This window comes from Neofelis nebulosa, chromosome 7 (genome assembly GCF_028018385.1).
Source record: "Neofelis nebulosa isolate mNeoNeb1 chromosome 7, mNeoNeb1.pri, whole genome shotgun sequence".
In the NCBI taxonomy this organism is placed as follows: domain Eukaryota; kingdom Metazoa; phylum Chordata; class Mammalia; order Carnivora; family Felidae; genus Neofelis; species Neofelis nebulosa.
The window spans coordinates 136,986,007-137,008,566 of NC_080788.1; the positions used below are offsets into that span (position 1 = coordinate 136,986,007).

Sequence of the window (22,560 nt, forward strand, 5' to 3'; positions counted from 1 at the left end):
GATAGGACTCTGGAGATGAAGCATGTTGCAGTCCTTTGTAACACACTCAGGATGATCCCACATCAGAAGGGCCTGATGCACTTATTCTGTCTGTGCTCAGCTGAAGTCTTTTTCTGGGAACTGCCCTTTACAAAGGGAGCTGCTTCAACAAAGACTATAGAATACTGTACATACTTTTAAATTATTGATGCTTATCTCTGGGTAGTGTGAGTACAGGTGCTTTCCTGCATTTCTGTGCATTTTCCAAGTTTTGGGGATGGACTATGTGTTACTATTCAGCTATATTCTCAAAGTCCCTTTCACCCTATCTCCTTGCAAATCCTTGAACATGCCAGGCACATTCCTTCCACCAGACATTTGTTCTTGCCATTGCCTCTACCTGGGGCCCCCTTCCCCTGGACACCTGCAACCCCCTCCCTCATCACCTTCAGATCTTTGCTGAAACATCACTTCCTTGGTGAAGACTTCTCAGACCCACCCTGTCTAAAACATATCCCCACCCCTCCCCAACACACACATCCCCCTCTCTGCTTCATTTTTGTCTGTAGTACTTGTCTCCACCTGACAACTGTGCATTTCACTTCTTTACTTATTCATTGTCTGTCTTCACCCTTTAGAATGTAAACTCCATAAGAATCAGCCCTTTGTCTGTTATGTTCACTGCTGTATCCTCAGCACCGAGAATAGCTGAGTGCTGTTCTAAGCACATAGTAGGTGTTAACCAAATAGTGGCTGAATGAAAGAATAAACACATGAAAAGGATCATTTCGGTCTCCTATGAGCTCCTGCCAGGTTTTCCTTTAGGAGCAGGAGTGGGCATGGGGTGGGGCAGGAAGTAGGAAATAGCAGCAGCAGATGTGGGGAGAGTCGCAGGAAGGAGGCTCTGGACAATGTCAACTGATGCCAAACTGTAGCCCAGATACCAGGTTCACTATGACGTTGGGGTCAGGTGGCAAAGGGCTTCCAATGTGACATCCAGGTTGAGAGCAGCAATATGGCCCCAGGGCAGAGGGACACAAACCAAGAAACCAATCTGACACACAAAATGCCCAGATTTAAAAAAAGTTTTTGATATTTATTTTTGAGAGAGAGAGAGAGAGCAAGCAGAGGAGGGGCAGAGAGAGAGGGAGACACAGACTCTCAAGCAGGCTCCAAGCTCTGAGCTGTCAGCACAGAGCCCAACCTGGGACTGGAACCCATAAACCGTGAGATCGCGACCTGCGCAGAGGTCGGAGGCTTAACCAGTTGAGCCACCCAGGTGCCCCCAAACGCCCAGATTTTGAGGACACTCAAAGAGACTGTGAGAGCTGTTCTCAAATATACAGTGGGTTAGCAGCAGCAAGAAGCAGATCCTAAGGGGGCTGAACTAGAGCTAATGAGTAGAAATTACAAGAGCTCCTGTTTTGGTTTAATATCTAGAACTACCCCCCACTCTTCCCTCACGACCCCCCCAGGAGAGCTGTTCAACAATGGCCAGAGCCCAGGATTCACTCATTCTTCCCTGGCTTGAACTTTCAATCAGTACATTCAACAGGTATCTATTAAATGCGTTTACTCTATGCCAGGTGCTGCCCTCAGAAAGCAATGGCGACCAAACGTTTTCAAATACATAAATACATAATACAATTACAAATTGTGAAGGCACAAAACGGGTTTGTCGGGGGGCGGGGGGGGGAGTGCCTTACTCAAAAAGGGGGTCGGGAGGCCGCTGTAGGACTTGCTAGATAGTTGAGGGAGCCCTGAGTGTGGAGCAAGCCTCCAGACTCTGGCATCAGGGGAAGCGCGCCCCCGCTGTGGGAATCTCAGGAGCATGAAGTGGCGCGCTAGTGCTGGCAGGGACCTCAGCACACACTGAAGGAACAGGCGGCCCAGAGACTGGGAGTGACTTGCCCACGGACCCACAGCAAGTCGGTGGAACCGTCGAGGGGTGGAGGATCAGCTGAGGTCCCTTGCTATCCTCCTGGAAGCCAGAGAACTGTCTCACAGCTCGACCCAAGAGAGCCCAACGGCGGACAGCAGAAGCCAGAGGCGTGAAGCTGAGGGCGGAGCGAGCTGCTGCCGGACCCCCCGGAGGGGTGGGGAAAGGGGGCAGAGGCGGTCCCGATGACGTCATTTCCGGGGTCGGGGGTATATAAATTCTTGCAGTACCAGAGCCCACTGCACAGAGACTGGTGGGTGGGCCGACAGACGGACGCCGAGAGGGAAGCCGCGCCCCCCGCCCCCAATCCGCGCCAGCGCCGCCACTACCCGCTCCCAGGCCGCCCGTCCAGCCAGCCCTCGCCAGGGTGCCTGCGGTGCCGGGGCCCAGACCGCCAACTGCTCTGCGCCTCGGGTTCGCCATGCGCTCCGCCGCTGTCCTGGCGCTTCTGTTCTGCGCCGGGCAAGGTGAGCGAGCGCGGGGTCTCGTGGGAAAGGGTCCTGGGCGCCCCCGCCTGCCCTGAGGTCGAGGCTCCGCGCAGCGCCGCGCGCCCCTCGTGCCTCCCCTCCGGCCCGGAGAGTTTTCAGCACCGCGGACAGCGCCACCGCCTCCCTGCTGACCCCGCAGCGGTCTCGGCCCCAAACCCGTAGACCGGACGGACTCTGTGGTGGGCCAGACTCCTGACCCCGCGGGGCAGGACCCACCCTTCCCCCTCACCCCGGCGCCCCCTACCCCTTGTCTGGGCTCGACGTCTCGACTGCATCTGGGCCAGTTCTGGCTCCGTGCCGTGGCTGGCCAAGGTCATTGGGGGAGATGGGAGAACCGTTGCTGGCTCCCGCTCTCGTCTCTCTTTCTCTTCCCCCCTCCTGCTCTATCTTTCTGCCCTTGGCTTCTACCCCTCCGCATCATCTCTCACAATCCTCCTCCTCCGTCTCTTTTCCCACACCTCTGGGGTCTGTCTTCCTCTCCTCGCTTCCTTCTCCACCCCAATCCCACTCAGCCGCTGCCCTTGTTTTCCTAGCATTAGCTTCCAGTCCTCTCCCCTGCCTCCCCCCCCTCCCCTCCCCCCCACCCAGAGCAGGAACTTTCCCAAAAGGCAGTGTTAGGGAGCTCAGTGTAGCCTCTGGGGGCCATACCCATGGGAGCAGCAGCCAGGGAAAGGAAACAGAACCACTGGGTGGGGGCAGTTTTGAGGGGAGCACTGGGATGAATGGGCCCCTTGTAAACTGGGTCAGGAAGGACTGGGCTCTCCCCTTGGAGCAGAGGAGTGACCCCAGTTCTCTATTTTTTCCCCAGTCATTGCCCTCCCTGTGAACAGCCCTATGAATAAAGGGGACACCGAGGTAAGAAGGGGAATGGGGATGCCCCCGGGATGGCGGGTAGGAAGCCCAGTGGATGCCTCACAGCCAGTTTTTAGGCAGCTGCAGGAGTGAGTTTGGCATAAAGCCAAGAGCCAGCACTGCGGCTGCTGAGCCTGGGGACAGCTTGCAAAAGAGGATATCAAAGACTGCTAGATTTCCCTGCCATCCTGCTGTGGGGACTTCCCCAGCTTCATCTGAGCTGGGTATGCTGCCGATGGGGCCTGTGTCTTAGCTGCTGGGCCAAGGTGCCAGGCCTACTGCCTTGAACACTCCACATCTGGCAGGCCTACCATAAGCTGCTGGGTTAGGTGGGGGGACTTCTCTGTGGCTGTGGTTGCCCACAGACCTGCAAGGATGGTCTTCATTTCTCTGGCTCTGGCCTCCCGCTTTGGTCTTCCCCTCCTCCCAAGGTTCTGCTAGCTGCCCTCCCACCCCCACCCCCCAGGCACTCAAGCCCTGGCTCTCCCAAAGGGCCAGAATGAGAAGACTCTTGATCATGGCTTCTGTACCCAGGGTGCTGGCCATTTAGGGCTTATGGTGCATGTCCCCCCACCCCCCCACCCCCGGAAAGGGCCTTAGGAGATACCAATGGGGAGTTCTGTAGCCAGCGAGACAGACACTCTGTTGGGTATATATTTGGAATCCATTCATGTCTAGGCTGGGGCTATTTTTCCAGTTTCTGATGCTCACAGATACCCCCACTTGAGACTCAGGGAAATTTCTACTCCTCACCTTTTCAGGAGCTGTTTTCTTCCATTCCAGAGAGGCTATGGTTAAACCCAAAACAGCAAAGCAATTTCAGCCTCTATTTGCTCAATTATATTTCCTGTATTTCACTTGGCAGAATTCAGTGATTTAATTTACTTGCACTCTTATAGCTGTGTGGTCTTGATAAAGTTCCTGAGCTTCTCTGAGCTTCCACTTTTCCCATCTGTAGTATTTCCCTTGAGGGAAGTCGTGAGAGTAGGGAATCATAGATGTCAGGTGCCTGGCAAATGGCAGGTCCTCAGTAAATGGGCACCATTATTCCTATGGCTTCCCTTTTGGGCTCTTTATTATTCTTGGGGCCCATGCCCAGTTCCTCTGTCCCAGAACCTGTCCTCATGGACTGGTGACTATCTGCCATTCCCAGTGTGAGGTACGGGGTTGCAGGGGGATGCAGGGTAAACACTTGAGGGCTCTTCCTACCAGATCTCTATGGGAGACACCGTGGTCACCATACTCCACCTAGGGAGTAGGTGACACCTATGGGGCAGGAGCACCATAACATCTGGTTAAGACCTAAATATTCCATCCTATGATGCTGTGACTACTGTAGAGCCTCTTTGCCAGTTTGCCATCCTGAATTTTTGGATGGCTTGCTTTGGCAGCCCATAGACACAGCCTGCCACCCCCTCACTCCCCACCAGCAATCCCTGATGCATGTCTGGCACCTCCTGGTTTTCTGCCCTGCTCTAGACAGCTGAAGCAGGTTGAAAGTTGTGAATCCCTCTCTTGGTGTGTGGGGCACTTCATGCTTTATAGAGTGTTTTTCCATCTGTGTCTGATCACCCTGGGAGGGGAGCGGGAAAGTCTTCTCACTCTCATTTTACAAGTGGGAAAATTGAGGCTCAGAGAGGTCAAGTCACATGTCCAAGATCACACAGCTAGGATACTGCACTCCAGTTGGCACTACCTTCCAATATCCACTTACCAGGTGCCTGATTATCCACAGCACCTTTCTGGGCCTGAGACAAAACCTTCGGAGACATGGCTGCCGTGGGCCTGGAATAGGCAGGCGCATCGATGTAGCTGATGTGTGCCCACCTCCGGCCACAGGATTCATCCCCTGGCCCAATGTAGAGCCAGACTGGGAGGCTGTCACTCCTTGCAGGTGACAACATCACGAATGTTGGGAGACAGTGATCCACATCCTGTTTCCAAACAGAGTAAAGCCAGGGAAGGTCTTTGTTCTCCTCTGAGCAGTCCAGAAATACTTCCTGGAGATAGTTGCCCTTTGAGGCATCTGCAAGGTTCAAGGACTTCTGCAAGCCATACCTCCATGCCCAGGAGCAGTTTCCCCTTCTTTGGAGAGACGCTTGGTACCTCAGAGGGGCACCTGCTGGCTATGTGATTAGATCACCGGGCACATGGCAAACACCATATAAGGGTTCTCTTTTATTGTGGTTATTGTCTGGCTAAGAACACAAAGCTGTGCCCCTGAGACGGGCATCCATTGACTCCTGAAGACAAAAGCAAATGTCCTTATATTCTCATTAGAAATTTGCTGTGGAGCCTCTGGGGCTGAATCCCATACACAAACCAGCCCCAGCCTTCCCCCCACCCACTCTCTTTCCAGGTGATGAAGTGCATCGTTGAGGTCATCTCCGACACGCTTTCCAAGCCCAGCCCCATGCCTGTCAGCCAGGAGTGTTTCGAGACCCTCCGAGGAGGTACGGACAGGGCTGGGGGTGAGGATCCGGGTGTGTGGCTTTGAGCAGAATTCAGTGACTTAATTCAACAGTCACTGATCGAGTGCCTGCCCTGGGCAGGCCTGTGCTAGGGTCTGAGTGGTCTGGAGAGATGAGGGGGCTCACAGCGCCTGTGCTTCTGGAACTTACAGACTGGCAGATGGAACAGATAGGAACCCAATTAACTAGAATTCTGGGCAGAATGAAAGCAGGGCCGTCCACCCTGTGAATAGAGATTTTGTGTACTAGACCCCCAGAGCCAAGAGCAGCCTCTAACACCTGCTAGACAATCTATAGGTATGTGATGAATAAAGAAGTGTGGGGGTTGGCCTGAGAAGGACAAAGTCTTTCCAACCAAGCAGTCAAGTTCTGATCAGCTGTTGGATGGGTCCAACATTGGGTTGGACTTTCAGAGAAAGGTTAGAAATCAGTAGATAGGAAAGGATAGCCCAGGTGGATCAGGCATGGAGATGAATATTGGAAGACATGATGTGGGTAGAGACACCTACCTCACCTGGGGGCCTGCCACCTCTTGGCTGAGGTCTGGGTGCTGGGCCAGTGGCTGACCTTGCTGATGTAGTAGGAAGAATTGGCACCTTGGAGAGGAGGCCATTTCAAAAGTGTCTTCTCAAGACCCAATCTTAAGGCTGCTGCCCAGGTTTTGAGTGTCCAAAATAAATTCCTTGTGTTCCGCTGAAAATATTGATAGTCATCTCTTTCTTGGCTGTTCTCTGGAAACCACCCATAACGACTCTCTTCATTGCAGATGAACGGATCCTCTCAATCCTGCGACATCAGAATTTGCTGAAAGAACTCCAAGATCTTGCTCTCCAAGGTATTTTCCAGTCACTGCATATGAATTTACTGGGTAAATTCCAGTAATTGAGAGAAAACCAGGGTGTGAGTTTGAACAATGCCCTATTTCTCTCTGATTCTTCCAGTTATAGAGTAGGAAGATGGGGTCCTTCATGCCCTGGTCCAATTTGTCATTGATACAGTTAAGGAGAGTAAGGCCCAGAGAGGTTGAGCGACTTGTCCAAGGTCACACAGTAAGTTAAGGACATGCCAAGACCAGACGCAGCTCTCCAAATACCCCATCTCTTCAGTTCAGTCATTTCAGTGGGGGCGCTTTTAAGACTAGGTTACAGAGAGAATCCCTTTCCTCTGTTAAAAGAAAATTGGTCTCCAGAAGAGAGGACAGGCCCCTTTCTTCTTGTGAGCTTCTGCTCAAGGGGTTGATGGGGGAAGCAAGGTCTTGCTCACCCCCAAAATACAGACCAGACTTTCAGCGTGCTTTAGAGATTAAGAAAATCCACTGATACTCTTGAAAATGGAGTGACTTTGTGAGGGAGTGAGCCCCTTGTCACTGAGGATATTCAAGCAGAGCTGGGACAGGATGCTGGGATGGAGGGTTAGACTGATGTCATCCCACAGATGCCCAGCCCCAGGTTCCTTCCTGCGTTCATAGGAACCTGGAAAGTTAAACAAAATGCGTTCTGGCCTTGCATCTGCCCCGAGCTGACATCCTGTGGGAAGTGGCTATTTATTTGGGGGCAGGGCTGCTGACATTGTGCATCTCTCTGGGAATGGGACCTCAGTCGAGAACACTGCATCTGCTTCCAAAGGAAGTGAGGGTCTGTCTTGAGGGCTGGGCTTCTGTCTCAGGTGGGGGGTGGGATCGGAGGCATGAAGACTTCTCCAGCTCTGGGGAGACCCCCACTCTGAGGCCTTTGGAGAGGACCAGGCCACGTGTGTGAGAATGGAAGGCAAGCACCTGTCTCGTATAGTTGCTGGGAGTCTGAAGTGAGTGCCTGGGACAGAGCGGGTGCTGAACGGAGCCGTGGCAGTTACTGCCTGTCTCATTAATTTCATCATCATTGACCCTGGTGGGTTTTTTTTTTTTTAGCTGAACATTAAATGTTTTATTGCAATACGATAATTTAAAAATTAAATATTGAATGACTAAGATACTACATTTAAATAATTAAATATAGTGTCAACACAGACTGTTATGGGGGAATGTGTCCTGAAACACCTGTATACACATATATGTGCGTGTATCCATTATGAACAGTTTCCAATACACATACATATTACTGTTTTCTACTGAAAGAGTATGGGACATAGCTATATGTCCACCTGTCCTTCCACCCATCCAACCATCCATCCATCCACTCCCTCTTCTGCACTCAGAACAACTTCTGTGTACCAAGCAGCAGCCCTGTTTTGTAGATGAGCAACCAAGTCTTGGATAGACCAAGTTACCCAAGGTCACAGAGCCAAGAATCGCCAGGAGGTGTGAACCAAGGCCTTCCTGGGGTCAAATCTGGGCTTCCTTCCCTGGCCCACAACCGCTGTGTCGGTGCCTCTGGCCACTCCAGAGATTCCCAGCATGGGGAAAATAGCAGCAGCCTGGGGTCCATGCAGGGAGAGGGGTGTGTGGATCACGGCAGCAGAACTGGGATTCAAGCACGTGCTTGGCCTTCTCCCCAGGACCTGGGGGAACAGGGCTCACCTGATTCAAGATCCCCCATGAGGGGGCAAGCAGTCACTGGTGTCTCCTGTTGCAGAGTCCCCTAGCTACCTCTCTGCTCCCACCCCTGGGACCCTATGTTCCATCTGAGTCTTCATTGCTCTAAGAGGCAGCAAGCAGGGCTTGTTCTTATCTCAGGTGGGAAACTTGAGTGTGGACAGGTGCCGTGGCTGCCTGATGAGCCCCAGCTGAGAAGGGGTGGCCCCCCGCCTGGGTCTTGCCCCCTCAGTCTCTCATTAAGCAGACTTGGAACATGACATGTCCAGTTTACAGATAAGGAAACGGAAGCCTTCGTTCTCACAAATATCCCAGGGCTGGCTTGGCAAAATGGGACTTTTTTCTCCTTTTCTTTTTTTTTTTTTTCCCCCTCCTTTTCTCATACCAGGTGCCAAGGAGAGGGCACATCAGAAGAAACACAGCGGTCTTGAGGATGGACTCTCAGGGGCTCTTGAGAAGCAGAATGACCAGGCAGAGCTGAAAGGTCAGTGCTGGCCAGTCTAGCTAGAGGCTGGGGACGGAGGAGATCATAACAGTAGTCATAAGATCAAGGTCTCCCTGGAGTCAGGAGACCCTCCTTTAGGCCTTGTAAAGGAGCTATCATTTCAGTCTTCCCTTTAAAAATGGGGAAACTGAGGCCCAGAGGGGTTAAGTACCTTGCCCAAGGTAAGCAGCATAACGAGATGCGAATCCGGGTCTATGTCACTGCAAAGCCTGCCCACCACAGGGGCTCATGCTCAGGGCAGGAAGTCTCTGGTCTGGTGGGAGGGCAGCCTCAACTCTGGATCTTCCCAGAAGCCCTTGCAGAAGAACCCCTGCCCCTGGCACCTGTCCTCCTGGGATTTGGTGGTGCCTCGGCATAGTCCTGTCATAGGAGGGTCCCAGGAGAGGAGGTCTCAAACACTGAATGAACCTGGATCATCTTTCTTGAAGCCACAAGAGCTTCTAAGGTCCAAAGAGATCATGGCTGAGGTCAAGGTGATGCCCTAGTACTCATCCTCCTGCCCGGAAACAGCTACAAAGTATCCCCGCAAGGCCTGCTCTTTGCACATAGGTGGGTGGGCAGGCCAGTTTCTAGGACCAAGGATCTCCATGGACTTCCATCTGGGGCACCTGGAGGCTTTAATGGGGGAGGCAGTTATGTGTCAGGGCAAAGAGCACCCTGTACTTAGCATCTGGAGACTTGGATTCAAGACCCTGCTGCCCACGGACTGTGAGCATGGACAGGTCACCCTCTGAGGATCAGGCGGACTTTCTGTAAATGGGATGGGAGCACTTTCACCTGGAATCCTGGAGTCAAATGGCGGCACGTACTTGGCGAGGCTTTGTTCAATAGTAATCACTCTGGTGCAGGGAGGGATTTTTACCGGGTAAAAGCCTATCTTCAAGGCAGCCAGCCGAAAATGTTTTTTTTTTTTTTTTTTTAGAGCTTATTTATTTTGAGAGAGAGACTGAGACAGAGAGCAGAGGAGGGGCAGAGAGAGAGACAGGGATAGAGAATCCCAAGCAGGCTCTGCACTGTCAGTGCAAGAGCCCGACGCGGGGCTTGAACTCGTGAACCATGAGATCATGACCTGAGCCAAAATCCAGAATCAGGCGCTGAAAAGACTGAGCCACCCAGGCTGCCCTAAAATGCCTTTTAATGAAGCCCTACAAACAATTGAGCACTTTCACAGGACATCAAGACAGAGAAGCCTCACACGGAGAGGAGAAGGAACATGTAGTGATGATGCCTCTCATACAGAGGTTAAGACCTTTCAAGGTCTTTTTTTTTTTTAATCACTTCCTGCTTTAAGAGGTATAATTACAGAGGCGCCTGGGTGGCTCGGTCGGTCGAGTGTAGGACTTTGGCTCAGGTTATGATCTCATGGTCCGTGGGTTCAAGCCCCACATCAGGCTCTGTGCTGACAGCTCGGAGCCTGGAGCCCGCTTCAGATTCTGTGACTCCCACTCTCTCTGCCCCTTTCCTGCTTGCACTCTGTCTGTCTCTCTCTCTCTCAAAAACAAACAGTAAAAAAATTTTTTTAAAGAAAGTAGAATTATAAAGGAAGAAAGATATGCCAGTTGTACTCAGGTCAGACCCAGACACAGAGCAAGTAATGCTAATTGTGTCATAAGTCTTGGTCTGGACTTTCTAGAAGCCAAAAGATACAATGACTAGGGCATTCACTTTCGAATGTCCCCTCTCTGTAGAGAGAGCTTTCCTACTGTTCTTACTTTCTAATCTTATACTCTAATAAACTTTTGCTTGCTGTTCAGAAAAAAAAAAGAAAGATACAATGACTAAGTTCTGCAATTGGGCTCTCGGGGAGACTCCGTGTGTGGCCTGGCCCTCAGGGCCTGACTTTGTTGTTTCTGCAGAGGTGACAGAAGAGGCATCCTCCAAGGATGCTGCGGAGAAAAGAGGGGATTCTAAAGAGACAGAGAAGAATGATGGAGACACAGATGGAGCCAGGCCCCAGGCCTCCCCGGAGCCTGAACAAGGGTCCAAGGTCGAGGAAGACAACCAGGCCCCAGGGGAGCAGGAAGCCTCCAACACCCACCCCCCAGCCAGCCTTCCCAGCCAGAAACACTCAGGCCCACAGGCCCAGGGGGACAGAGGGAGCCTCTCCCGGGGTCCAACGGACAGAGAGAAGGGCCTGGGTGTAGAGCAAGAGCAGCAGGCAAAGCGCGAAGAGGAGGAGGAAGAGGAGGAGGACACAGAGGCTGGAGAGAAGGCTGTCCCCGAAGAAGAAGGCCCCACCGCAGCATTTAACCCCCACCCAAGCCTTGGCTACAAGGAGACCCAGAGGGACGAGAGTATGTATGACGTCTGAGACCCCTCAACAAATGTGTCAGGCAGAGGGTGGGAGGGAGGACCTCATTCATAATTTCATTGCACCTTCACAGCAACCCTGAAAAGTAGGTGTATCTCCATTTTCCAGATGGAAAACTGAGACTCAGAGAGGTTAAGTAATTTGCCCAAGGTCACACAGCTAATTTGTAGCAAAAGCTGATTCCAACCACCCAGGTTTGGCTGACTCCAAAACCCTGCATCTCCCACTAGTCCACACAGCCCCTCCCCTCCAACCAAGGAGGCCAGAGGGGCTTTGCAGGGTGGGTGGGCTTCGGGAACAGAGGGACAGCCTGATAGGCGAAAGCAGGCTGGTCTAGGGACAGTGTCAGCTTCACCCAGGGTTTGGGAGAGGCCCCTGGCCCCCCATGAGGCCTTGTAAGGGTCCTTCCTCCCTCCCCAGCTGGGTGGCTCCCGGATCGGGGGCTCCTCAGAGGAGAAGGCTCGCAGAAGAGGCAAGCTCTGGCCAGCCCACCCCTCTGAGCTTTGAGAGGGTCTTGCAAAGCACGGTGTCAAGATGGCTTCTTCCTCCAAGTGCAATTATTGCGGAGAGGCTGGGCTGGACCCTGAGCATGGTCTGTGGCCCCAGCGATGGCCACAGAGAGGCCCTGGGGAGTGGCAGGGACCAGGGAAAGCGGCGGGCCCTCCTTCATTCTCCTGCTCTTGTCCACCACCAGCTCCAGGATGGCCCAAGGCTCTGGCTGTGGATGGAGCCAGGAAGACCGGGGCTGAGGAGGCTCAGCCCCCCGAGGGGAAGGGGGCGCGGGAGCACTCTCGGCAGGAGGAGGAGGAGGAGATGGCAGAGGCCCCTCAAGGCCTCTTCCGGGGCGGGAAGAGCAGGGAGCTGGAGCAGGAGCAGGAGGAGGAGCAGCTGTCCAACGAGTGGGAAGATGCCAAGCGATGGAGCAGGATGGACCAGCTGGCCAAGGAGCTGACGGCCGAGAAGCGGCTGGAGGGGGAGGGCGAGGAGGAGGACCCCGACAGCTCCATGAAGCTCTCCTTCCGGGCCCGGGCCTACGACCTCAGGGGCCCTGGGCTGCAGCTGCGACGAGGCTGGAGGCCGTCCTCCCGGGAGGACAGCGTCGAGGCGGGCCTGCCCCTCCAGGTGCGCAGCTACCCCGAGGAGAAGAAGGAGGAGGAGGGCAGTGCCAACCGCAGACCGGAGGTTGGTATGGGGGCGGGTGCCAGCCCCAGGTCAGGCCTCCAGAGTGTGGGCCCTGCCCCCCTGAGGGGACAACACACCGTCCCCTCGGGTCTGAGGCTGGAGAGGCACTTGGACGGGGGGCTCTCGGGAGAGGGGCAGAGCAGGGGCAGGGGTGAGGATGGGTCAGGCAGGGAGGCGAGTGAACCCTGGCTCACAGAGGCACCCGGTAAAGTTGGCAGACAGGCAGGCAAGAGAGGGCTGTCCAGATCGGGTCGTGGAGACAGGAGAGGTGGTTCAGCCAATGCCTGAAGGCACTTCATGGGTCTCTGTCCTGGAGGTGATAGGGGGCCCCTGCAGGTTTGGGTGTGAAGCAGGAGTGAGGGGTGAAGCTGGAGCTTTGGACGGAGGGAACTTGGAAAGGAAAGGACCTGGCAGGGACTGGCCCGAGGAGGGCACCATGGCCCCAAGAGCTGGCAGGGCACGGAAGGTGCCCTGCGATTTCTGGGAAATCCCTGTGGTTGGTCCAGCAATGTCCTCTCCTGGCCCCCAGGCAGCCCAGGCACACCCTCCTCCGAGGTTCAGACCCTGCCTCCCTCCGGTGGGGCCAGGGCAGGGCCAGTGGGACCACGGGGCCTGGTGGTGAGTGGGTGAGGGAGGCATGGATGTGCCAGGAGACCTGGGTTCTGCCTCTTCCTAGCTGTGTGACCTTGGGCGGGTTACTCCCCTTCTCTGAGCCTCATTGGTTCCCCCATTTCTCAAATGCGGTAAGGAGTCCTTTCTGCTCACCTCATTATTATGGTCAGAACACACATGAGCTTTCAAAACCTGGCCATGTTCAGGGATACCTGGTTAGCTCAATGGGATGCTGGGATGTAGCCCCAGAGGTGAGGAGTGGGAGCTGGGGTCCCTGCCAGGCTGGCAGTACCATCTTGGAGCTAGAGGAGGCTTTAGGGCTCCGTGGTTCAGGCCTCAGTGTCCAGGTTGAAGTCAGGGCCCTGCTGGGGACTGGAATCTACCCATGACCCCAGTTCTCTCTGCCCACCCAGAAAAGGATGTGGCCCCTTCCTTGGGTCCCAACCTTTCTCTGGGCTGGGACCAGAGTCTTGGCAGCCTTAGAGGGAGAAGATTCCTTGGCAGCAGGAGCTAGGAGAGGTCATCTCTCTATGTGCCCAGGAGACTGCCCTCCATCCCTAGCTTTGGACCAGGACAAGCCTGGGCACCTTTGCTTGCCCCTCCCCAACCCACAGAAGCTGGAAAGAGCAAGCAAGTTACCCTGAGATGCCTGCCAGCTCCCTTCTCCACGGGCAGAGAAAGCCCTGGACTGCAGAGCACAGAAATGGGGACCCCAGAGTCCTGTGGACAGGACAGGGCAGAGGCCTCTTCCACCCAGCTCAAGGGTCTTCTTAGAAATGTTCCGGCATCACAGAATTTCACTCCAAGACAGAAGGCTTTAAGGTCCCTATTTCCATGACAACCACTGTCTGTTTGTTCCAAGTGGTCCCAGTGGGTGCCCTCCACAGCCTGGCATCTGGCAGGGACCCCAGCAAGACTACCCTTCCCAGGTCAAGACCGAGGGTGAGGGCGTGGCCTTCCCCGACTCCTGCTCCAAGTCCAAGGGCATCTGCTTGTGGGCATCGGCCCCAGTTCAGGGGACCCTGAAAGCTTCCTGAGGCTGGGGCACAGAGCAGAGGTCACAGAAGGGTCCCCTGCTACCCTGAACCACCCTGGCAGCCAGAGCTGGGTCCCCCTATGATTGGGACCGAGCATCCAGGCCCAACCCTAGGCAGGTAGAAGCAGGGAAGCCCTCACGTCCTCAAGCCTGTGCCAAAGGCCCATGGCTCCTCAAGCAGGGAAGCCTGGACTCACGGTCAGGGCCATTGTCACAGTCTAGGCCTTGGGGTGAGGAGCTAAGGAACACTGAAGAGCACCGAAGGCTTCATTTTCCACGTGCCTGCCCAGAGCCATTCAGGGGAAGGCAGGTCTGGATGAGGCTACCGGGGTGGTGTGGGGTCAAGGCCCCTATGCCCATTTCTCGTGCACAGTAATCCTCAGAGCGGCCCAGCAGGGTGGCATCTCTGTCCCCATGATCTGGATGAAAGCCCTAAAGCTGGGAGAGGCAAAGCCACCTGAGGCCACACAGCTAGCCAGTGGCACAACCAGTCTGGCAGATTGCACCCTCCATGTGAATGACCCTTGATGTTCTCTCCCAGGACCAGGAGCTGGAAAGCCTGTTGGCCATCGAGGCAGAGCTGGAGAAGGTGGCCCGCCAGCTGCAGGCACTGCGCCGGGGCTGACACGCCAGCCGGCCCCCCCAGCCAGGGCCCCGAGGCACCCAGCAGTCCTGGCTCTCCTGTCCCCTTTGCAGGTCCTGGCCAGACGGCCCGGGCACTGCTTCTGGTAGAGAGGCCGCTCCCAGCCCGCCCAAGCCCAGGCCGCCTTGTCGCCCCCTCGCTCCTTCCCTTCTGCTCTCGATTCCAGCCCCAGTGCGCCCCTCTGCGGGGCACACCCCCCACGACTTTAAACGGTTATCTTCTCTCTGGACACAGGCAGCTTTCTAGAGGTTTCTTTTCCATCGTCAGAGCCATTGGGCACAATTGCAATAACTTCTGACCTTTTGGTGAAAGCTGAGAACTCCTGACTGTAATATATTCTGTACAAAATTTACCTAAGGAGAAATAAAACTGCTCTGGGCTCTTTCTGGTTTCTTTGAACTTCTCCCGCCTCTTAACTCAGAGCGGGATGGGAGGGACTAGATTTGGGCAAAGGGACAAGGGGAGCTCAAGTTGCTGTGGGACTACAGGCAAGCGACTTTGCACCTCTCAACATCAGTTTCTTCATCTGCAAAATGGGGATGATACTACTTCCTCATCTGATTGTGATGAGGGTTCAAAGGGCCCAGGCAGCCTGGACCAGAAAACCATGATGATGATACAAGTCACATGAACAGTCTTGCCAAGGCTAGGCCTGTCCCATGAGGCTGGGGAGGGAGCTGCCCACTGTTGCTGCTAACCAGCCCCTGATACACAGAGGGACACCTTCCAAAGAGCAGGAGTCATTGTTTATTTCTTCACACGTTTTCAAGGGTGCACTCTACCCCCCAACCATTACAGAAAGAACAAACACAACAGCAAACTGTATCCCACTAGGCTGTCAGCTATCAAAACATCCGCTCCCGAGACAAGTTAACAAAGGGAACACGGGGTCACCTTGTCCCTGAAAAAAAACCCATCCCAAAGATGGCCACCTGTGTTATAACCACACAGAACAACCGTAAAGACAAATCCAAAGAGCCCAGGGACAAAGTCTCCTGGCTTTTACAAAAGCGGTGATTTTATATACAGTACGTGTATTCGTAGAAACACCGTACGGACGGACGTGCACAGATCGAGTACAAGGCAGCCTGGGGTTCTGGGAAGTGTTGCCTGTTGCCTGTGAACAGGACGGAGGCCTGAGCATTTGTCACAGAGCACAGGTGTCACTAGAACTAGAACCACCAACGTCCCGGTGAAAGCAGCTTTTTGTGAGGCAACAGGTGTCGAAGAGGTGTGCTCCCACATGCAGCCCTGGAGGAAGAGGTCAGGCAGGCTACGGGAAAGGAATAGCCCCTCTAAGCCGTCGGGTCAGGGTAAATCGGGAAGGGAAAATGCAACCATTCGTGGAAAAGGCTCCCGGGTGGTCAGAACCAGAAGGGAGAGCGCCCAGGTGGGACCAAGAAACAGCTCTCCTCTGAACAGTGTCGGGGGTGGGCAGTGTCACTCCAAGATCACATTGGCAGCGCTGTGCAGAGAGAATGGGCAAAGCACAAGCCCTTCCTCGTGAAAGGCAGAAACAATGGGAGTGTGGTTGGCCTGAAGCCTCAGCCACATCACTTCAGGCTCAGGCTCAGGCGTGGGCAGGACAGACAGATGTGTGGGGCATCAGGGCGGGGCCAGGCAGATAGAAGAGGGAGAAGCCTGGAAACTTCTCTGCCTCTCTGTAAGCCTCGGTGGAGGGGCTGGCTGTGCGCCTTCAGGACAGCCAGCACCCAGCTCAAGATCGCTAGCTCGGGGCAAGGGCCCGTGGAGGGCGAGGGCCTGTCGGGGCGCCTGCCGCGCGAATCGTTTTCTAGGGGACAGAGAGGCACATGCAGACGCCAGGGACAGCAGTCAAGCCATTCACCGGCTGTGTGGCCAGTGGCCAGTGTGAGTGCCCGAGCAGAGGACCGATCTCCCAGACTAGGACAAGGACGTGTAGTCTCCCTTGGTCTTGGAGTGGCCATGTGACAACAGCTGCTTATCGCAGCTGGCTGGAAAGCTAGTTTCTTGCCATGGCCCTTCCACCGGGCGAGGCCCACCTGACAGTCCTCTGGGTTAGAGAGAAACTCTTTTTTCCAAGTTGTTCTCTCCATCATTGATGAAGGCCCACTTGAAGGATACACCACACAACTCCTTGGGTGTTCGAGGCGTCCAGGCCGTGCCGGGTGTCTTCAGGCCCAGCCCGACCCACTGTGGGCCGCAAACCTAGACGCTTCCATGAATGCCAATGGCAAGGATGCTACACCAGGAGACTCTGCTGGGCCCTCTTGAAGACGACAGACATCAAGGGCCTGCACTCAAGTGGAGCCTAACGTCTGTGGAATCACATCGTTGGACAAAGCATCCGCAAGCAGAACCTGGCCCAAGGTCTCTGTTACAGGCTGTCCAGGGCAGAGACCTTGCAACTGACCCTCTGCACTTACCCATGGCCCTAGCCAAAATATGGCCCTGGTACTTGCTCCTGGAGCCCTTGAAATCAGGAGTGCCTCCGGGAGCCCCGGCCACTGAACACCACCAAGACAGGTGCTGAGGGCCACAGACCCCAACATGCCCACCAACTGGCAAACAGAGGCTTGGGAATCAGAGTCCTAACTGCCCCCATGATCCTGGCAGGGCCAACTCTAGGGGCTACACATGCACACACCACAGCAGACCCTTCCCAGGGGCCCTGCAAGGAAGGTTCCAGAGCCTCTGACCCAGAGGGAGTACCACCAAGCCTTTGGGGGGAGATACTGCTAAGGGGCCAAGGAAGACGTGGCATTTTAGTGGATCTGTCTTTCCCTGATGTGGAAACCACAAGGCCTGAGGGGAAATCAACTCTACGGAGAGTGTGTCCTGGCACCCAAAAAAGTCAGTGTGCACCCAAGTGACCCTGGGAGTGGAGGTCGCTGGTTGGTGCCTCATCACCACTGATGAGGGGGTGATGGCCCCTCTCCTTGTCTGTGCTCCTGAAACCCCTACATCAGGGGTGGCCAGTGTTCGCTGAACAGGGGCGATGCAGGGAAGATAAGATGCCTGCTGCCAGGCAGGGTCTTTCCCTCTCCCACCACCTGCTGCTCCCAGGTCCTTACGAAATGAGACTCCACCCCTCGGCTTCTGCTTCCAGAAAAACCGGTCACCTTGCCTGCCACCCGCATCGAGGTCAGTGGGGAACAGTTACTTGATATCTGGGCTCTGGACCTGAGCACGTGTGACCCTGGGGGATGACGTAAGTTACCCAGGAACACGATATGGCCAGAGGCCCCAGCCCGGCATCGGGGGTCACACTGCACCCCCCCCCCACCACCTGTTCCTGAGACAGATCGGGATTGGAATTTCATTTAAGAAGGTAAAGCTGTTTTATTAAGAGACGAGGAGAATGGCATGAGCTTTCAACAGCATTTGTAAACACATGTGAAATGCAGTTCGATTTCAGTAGTTTATTTTGGAGACAAAGCAGTGCAAGAGGCCAGCCACACTTTCCTGCTTCCCCGGGGCTCAGGGATGGACTAGGAAAGGCGCTGTACAGACATTATAATCGGGGTTCAACACTCAAGTCGTGTAAACGCAGTTAGTCGGTGGGCCCTCCTTTCCAGGGCAGCCGGGCAGTCCCAACAGCACCTGTCCTCGCCCTAGGCCCAGTGCAGCTTGAGGGCGGCCCCCACCCAGTCCTTCCTTTCCCAAAGGTGGGTGACCCCCACGCCCCTGCTGAGCCGGGCCCGAAGGTACCTCTGAGTGCCCAGTTCAGCAGCCTCTCTAGGGCCATCCTCATTGGACCGTGCACGACAGCCTGGACGCCTTTCCCACTTTCTCAACGTGAATGGATGTCTCAGGACACAAGATCATGCTCAGGGGGTCCTATGCATTTTGCCCAGGTTCACGTTGTCCCAGGACTGGCAAAGCCCCTCACCGGCCCCCTTCTTTGCAGAGGGGCGGGACGGTCTGCCCGCCTGCACGGCGGGGAGCGGAGTGGTCAGCCGGTGGCGTAAGCTGCCGTCAGGGGCCGGCGGGACTCTCACGGAGGAGGGGTAACTGCTTCCTCACCTCTGGGGCTGCAGCTCCCCTCACACTTGGCTGGCTCTGTGCTTGGGGCTTGCAGTGGGTGCAGGAAGGGTGGGGCGGGCCTGCTGGGCGGTGCGAAAAGATGTGAAGCGTACAGGCAGCACCCCCCCCCCCCACCTGGCCGGGGGAAGAGGCCCCAAATCACCTCGAGGCCGAGGGGAGGCTCATTGGGCTGACTTCTCAGAGAGGCAGACTGCACTGCAGGGTGTAGGGCACCAAGCCTGCCCTTCAGAGGTCTCTGGTCTCAACGGCTCATCAGAGACAAGGACACGGAGGCCCAGCAACTCCTGGGATGATCTGTCCACAGTCACGGCACAGATCCTTGGCACACGCAAGATCAGCCCGAGGGCTCCCGACCAGGCAGCCTCCTCCGGGGTCCTGGGGAGCGGCGCTTGGCCAGGGTGGGAGGCCCCCTTGCAGGGCCGCATGGGACACAAGTTGAAGGGCCTGGCGGACTCCAGGGAGCTGGACGTGGAGAGTAGAGGCCAACTCGGGACCTTAGCCGCCCCCAGGAAGCTTCCTTCTTCCTTTCTGTGAGTGGGCAACAGGCGGACCACAGCCCAGACCCCCTGCACGAAGCCCCCCCAAGGAAACAGTAGGTGTGCCTCTGGCTTCCTCTGGCTCTTCAGAGGGACACCCGTACACCTGCTTGGGGCTTTAAGCCCCATTCCTCACAAAGCTGTGGAGGCCGCCAGCAGGAGGGGAACAGTGAGGGGGCCAGGCCTGGGTGCGAGGGGCTTGGAGGAAAGCGAGAGATGAGGAACCTCTCACTCACTCTGTTCAGCGGCCAAAAGCCTGACCCGGGACGGCCCCCCTCCAGGGTCCCCTAGGCCTGGTCCACAGCAGCCATCGAGACGAACAGACGTGGATGTGCACACGCACAGCAGCCACACGTGCACACGCACACCCTACCTCACATTCAGACCTAGTGTTGAAGACACAGCAAGTGTAAACCCAGTGAAGACATCTGCACAGCAGGTATCAGGCATCTTCCCCGAGGCTGGGCCACTTGGGGTTCTCTTCCATCTCCCCCCACCCCCACCACCCCTTGTTTAGATCATGACATCAGAAAATCAGGTTAAAAATTAAAAAACAAAAAAAAGAATCAGATCACTGGGAATTCTTAGTAGGAGCGTCACTGCTGGGAGCTGCTTGCCCAGCAGGTGCACTCTGCGGCCCGTGCCGCCCTCCAGGTCCTGGGCTCCGTGGCTACTGGGAGGAGGCCCTAGTGGCCAGTGAGGCCACGCAGTGCTGCTGGAAGCTGGGAGATACCGCCGCGGTGCAACCGAGTCTCTGGTGGGGCAGCTTGGCGGTGCTGCCCGTGCCCACGCCGCCCGCATCGGCCTCCGACGCCCAGGGTGGGTCCTGGCCCATCATGCTGCTGCAGCAGCCCGGGCTGGCGCTGCACGTCCGCTCGCCCGCCAGGCTGCCCGCCTGCTCCGCCAGGAGCCTGCTGTGCCTCAGTGGGGCCACGTCCCCCGCGGCTGCCGCGGCTGCACTCTGGCCCTGCAGGACGGTGGCCACGTGGTTCAGGAGGTCTGTGAAGAACTCGCTGACGCCCTCATAGCCTGTGGGCAGGAAAGAGACAGCACAGGGCGTTGAGCCAGGCTGGGGTGGAGACGGGCAGCAGGGAGAGCGGGGCACAGGTGGACTATGGGGCTCCTGGACTCAAGGTGGGCGCTCTCAAGACGGAGAGAAAACCGAGGCTCAGTTAAGTAACGGGACAGATGGAAGCCATCAAGCCTAGACTCAAAGCTGGGTGTGGGCGGGCTAGCCCTTGAATTCGGCCGTCCCCAGGGTGTGAGGTCCTTGGCGCTCCAGCAGACAGGCAAACGCCCCATACCCTGTCCCTCTCAGGTACAGTTTCAGGGTCTCGTTTAATCACCGCTCCAAATGTGCCAAGATGCACGTGGCGGGACGTGGCATGGAAGGACGTGGCAATACCGAAGGCCCACTCCTCCCGTCCTAAATCATAAACAGCCATCCACACCACACGGCCCAGCCTCAGCTTCCTCCTGTGTCAACTGAGAGGTCTCGGGGGCGGGGGGAGGAGGCTGTTGCGGGCATGCCCGGGGAGACCCCTGATCCAGAGCGGCTACCCCTGGAACAGAGTCTGTTGCCTTCTCACCCCCAAAATACCTGCCGGGAGGCCCTCTGTGCCATGTGCTCTGAGCATCAAAGCCAAGGGGTGGAGACCGGGTGCCCCCAGCAGGGCCACTGCCCACCTACACCTGTGCCTCTAACAAAGCAGGGCCTGGGGTTCCCGAACAGAAACCGCCAGGGCCTGCCCACGGCCCACGTTTCCCAACACAGACACGAAGGCAAATGTCGGCAAACAAATCCTTGGGCGCCACCCACCAAGCAGGTTTCCCATCTAGGCCAAGGAAGTTTTGCTAACTGCCCCAAAAACTGCATTGAAAGAAATTCAACATGAGTACCCTGTCCGCCACCCCCACCTCCCCGATCCAGCGTGGAGGCATGAGAACTGGGCACACAGCTCCAGGAACAGGACAGAAATAGGTGCCCACTCTGCGAGGGGCTCCAGGCACTGCTCACACCCTGCACGGCTTCTCCCTCCACCAGGACGACCTCCACCACCGCTCAGAGGTCACCGGGACCCTCACACATCCTCCAGGATGGGCCTCGCCGCGTGGGCACAGGCTGGGCGAGGAGGGCAGGCGCACCACCTGTCACAAAAGAGCCCATCCGGGGCCGGGCGGCGGAGGCATTCGTCGACGATCGCGGGCCCGAGGCCGAGAAGGGGAAGCAGAGATGCCCACGGCAAAACTAAAAACACGTACAATGGCTGGCATGCACGGTGCATTCATGTGCCCTTACTCCCTCCTCACAACGCTGTTCCCGTTTTACAGATGAGGAGACAGAGGCACGGAGAGAGAAGTGACTGACCCCTTCCACAGGCAGACAGACGCGTGACGGCTCATGGTGCGGATGGAGACAGTGATGGGGCCCACGGCTGGTGTTCACCCAGGCCTAGGAAGTGCTGGCCCCCAGGCCGCGTGCTGCATGTCCCTCGCAGTCCCTGGGGAGTGGGGCCCGGGGCCACCCTCATTTTACAGAGGATACAAAGCTCCCAAGTGGCAGTGCCAGGACCTCAACCAGGCCCTTTGGTGCCATCTGTGCCTTGACTATCATGTGGTCCTGGGCGGTCCACCGAGGACAGGGGGGGCTTCTTCCAGCCACAGGGCCGAAAGGCAGGCCAGGCCAGGCCAGGCCAGGCCAGGCCCCTAAGGGACAACCAGCAGGCGGGCTGCCGGGCTTCCAGGGTAGGGATACGAGCAGAGGGAGCAGAGCTGAGAACCGAGTCAGGCCCACACCGGGGAACAGACGCAGTCCTGTTCTGAGGCCCCCAGACAAGGCCCAGGGCAGGACATACGTGCTTCCTGAGGCTTCCTGGGGTGGTGTGGAGGCCTGAAGCTGAACTGGAGGCCGGGGAGGCCCCTCGGGTCGGCCCGAACTGGCCGGCAGCCAGGCAGCCAGCTCCCGATGCCTGGGGAGAGCAGACTGAGCTGAGCCAGCACCGCGGGGCGCCAGCTCAGGGCCGGGCACCGTGCCGACATCATCTCCTCGGTCTCCGTGTGGGGCGAATCACTGCTCCCGCTGCGCAGAAGGGAACGCTGAGAACAACCCCCGCCCCCGGATGACCTGTCCCATCGCAGCCTGGAAGGGCAGGGCCAAGATCGGAACCCACGGCTTCGGCTGACAGGTCAGGGAGGGGAGGGCTCCAGTCTCAGCCACGTGGCTTGGACAAGACACACAGCCCCTACCTCCATGTCTCCACGGGGTAAAGGGAGATCTTGGCAGCTCACTGCACGCCATGCTATTGCGTGGACAAAATGGGAGTAAAGCTCTCCGAGCAGGCCTGCTGTGTAAGCGTGTCAACAGCACCCGCAGCTACTGCTGTTACTAGTTCCCAGAGCCCAGCACGCGGCCCCTTCGACAGGGGGCTACTGAACACTCAGGGCCCCAAT

The 22,560-nt window shown here is 56.4% G+C and overlaps 2 protein-coding genes across 5 annotated transcripts in view; one reads left to right on the top strand and one right to left on the bottom strand.

The window, feature by feature from the left end:
* The first annotated feature begins 2,149 nt into the window (after window positions 1-2,149).
* Window positions 2,150-14,932, top strand: CHGA (chromogranin A). The gene is made up of 8 exons (XM_058740114.1): window positions 2,150-2,385; window positions 3,215-3,261; window positions 5,618-5,711; window positions 6,496-6,564; window positions 8,648-8,743; window positions 10,621-11,058; window positions 11,770-12,257; window positions 14,447-14,932. The coding sequence occupies exons 1-8, from the start codon at window positions 2,340-2,342 to the stop codon at window positions 14,528-14,530; spliced, it is 1,362 nt and encodes a 453-aa protein (XP_058596097.1). The 5' UTR covers window positions 2,150-2,339; the 3' UTR covers window positions 14,531-14,932.
* Window positions 14,933-17,929: 2,997 nt separating this feature from the next.
* The window catches only part of ITPK1 (inositol-tetrakisphosphate 1-kinase), a 179,845-nt gene continuing 175,214 nt past the window's right edge, over window positions 17,930-22,560 (bottom strand). For all 4 annotated transcript variants that reach the window (XM_058740110.1, XM_058740111.1, XM_058740113.1 and 1 more), the window contains one exon: window positions 17,930-20,139. In XM_058740110.1, coding sequence (XP_058596093.1) covers window positions 19,781-20,139 — 359 coding nt within the window. In that variant the 3' untranslated portion in view covers window positions 17,930-19,780. The remainder of the gene's footprint in view (window positions 20,140-22,560) is intronic.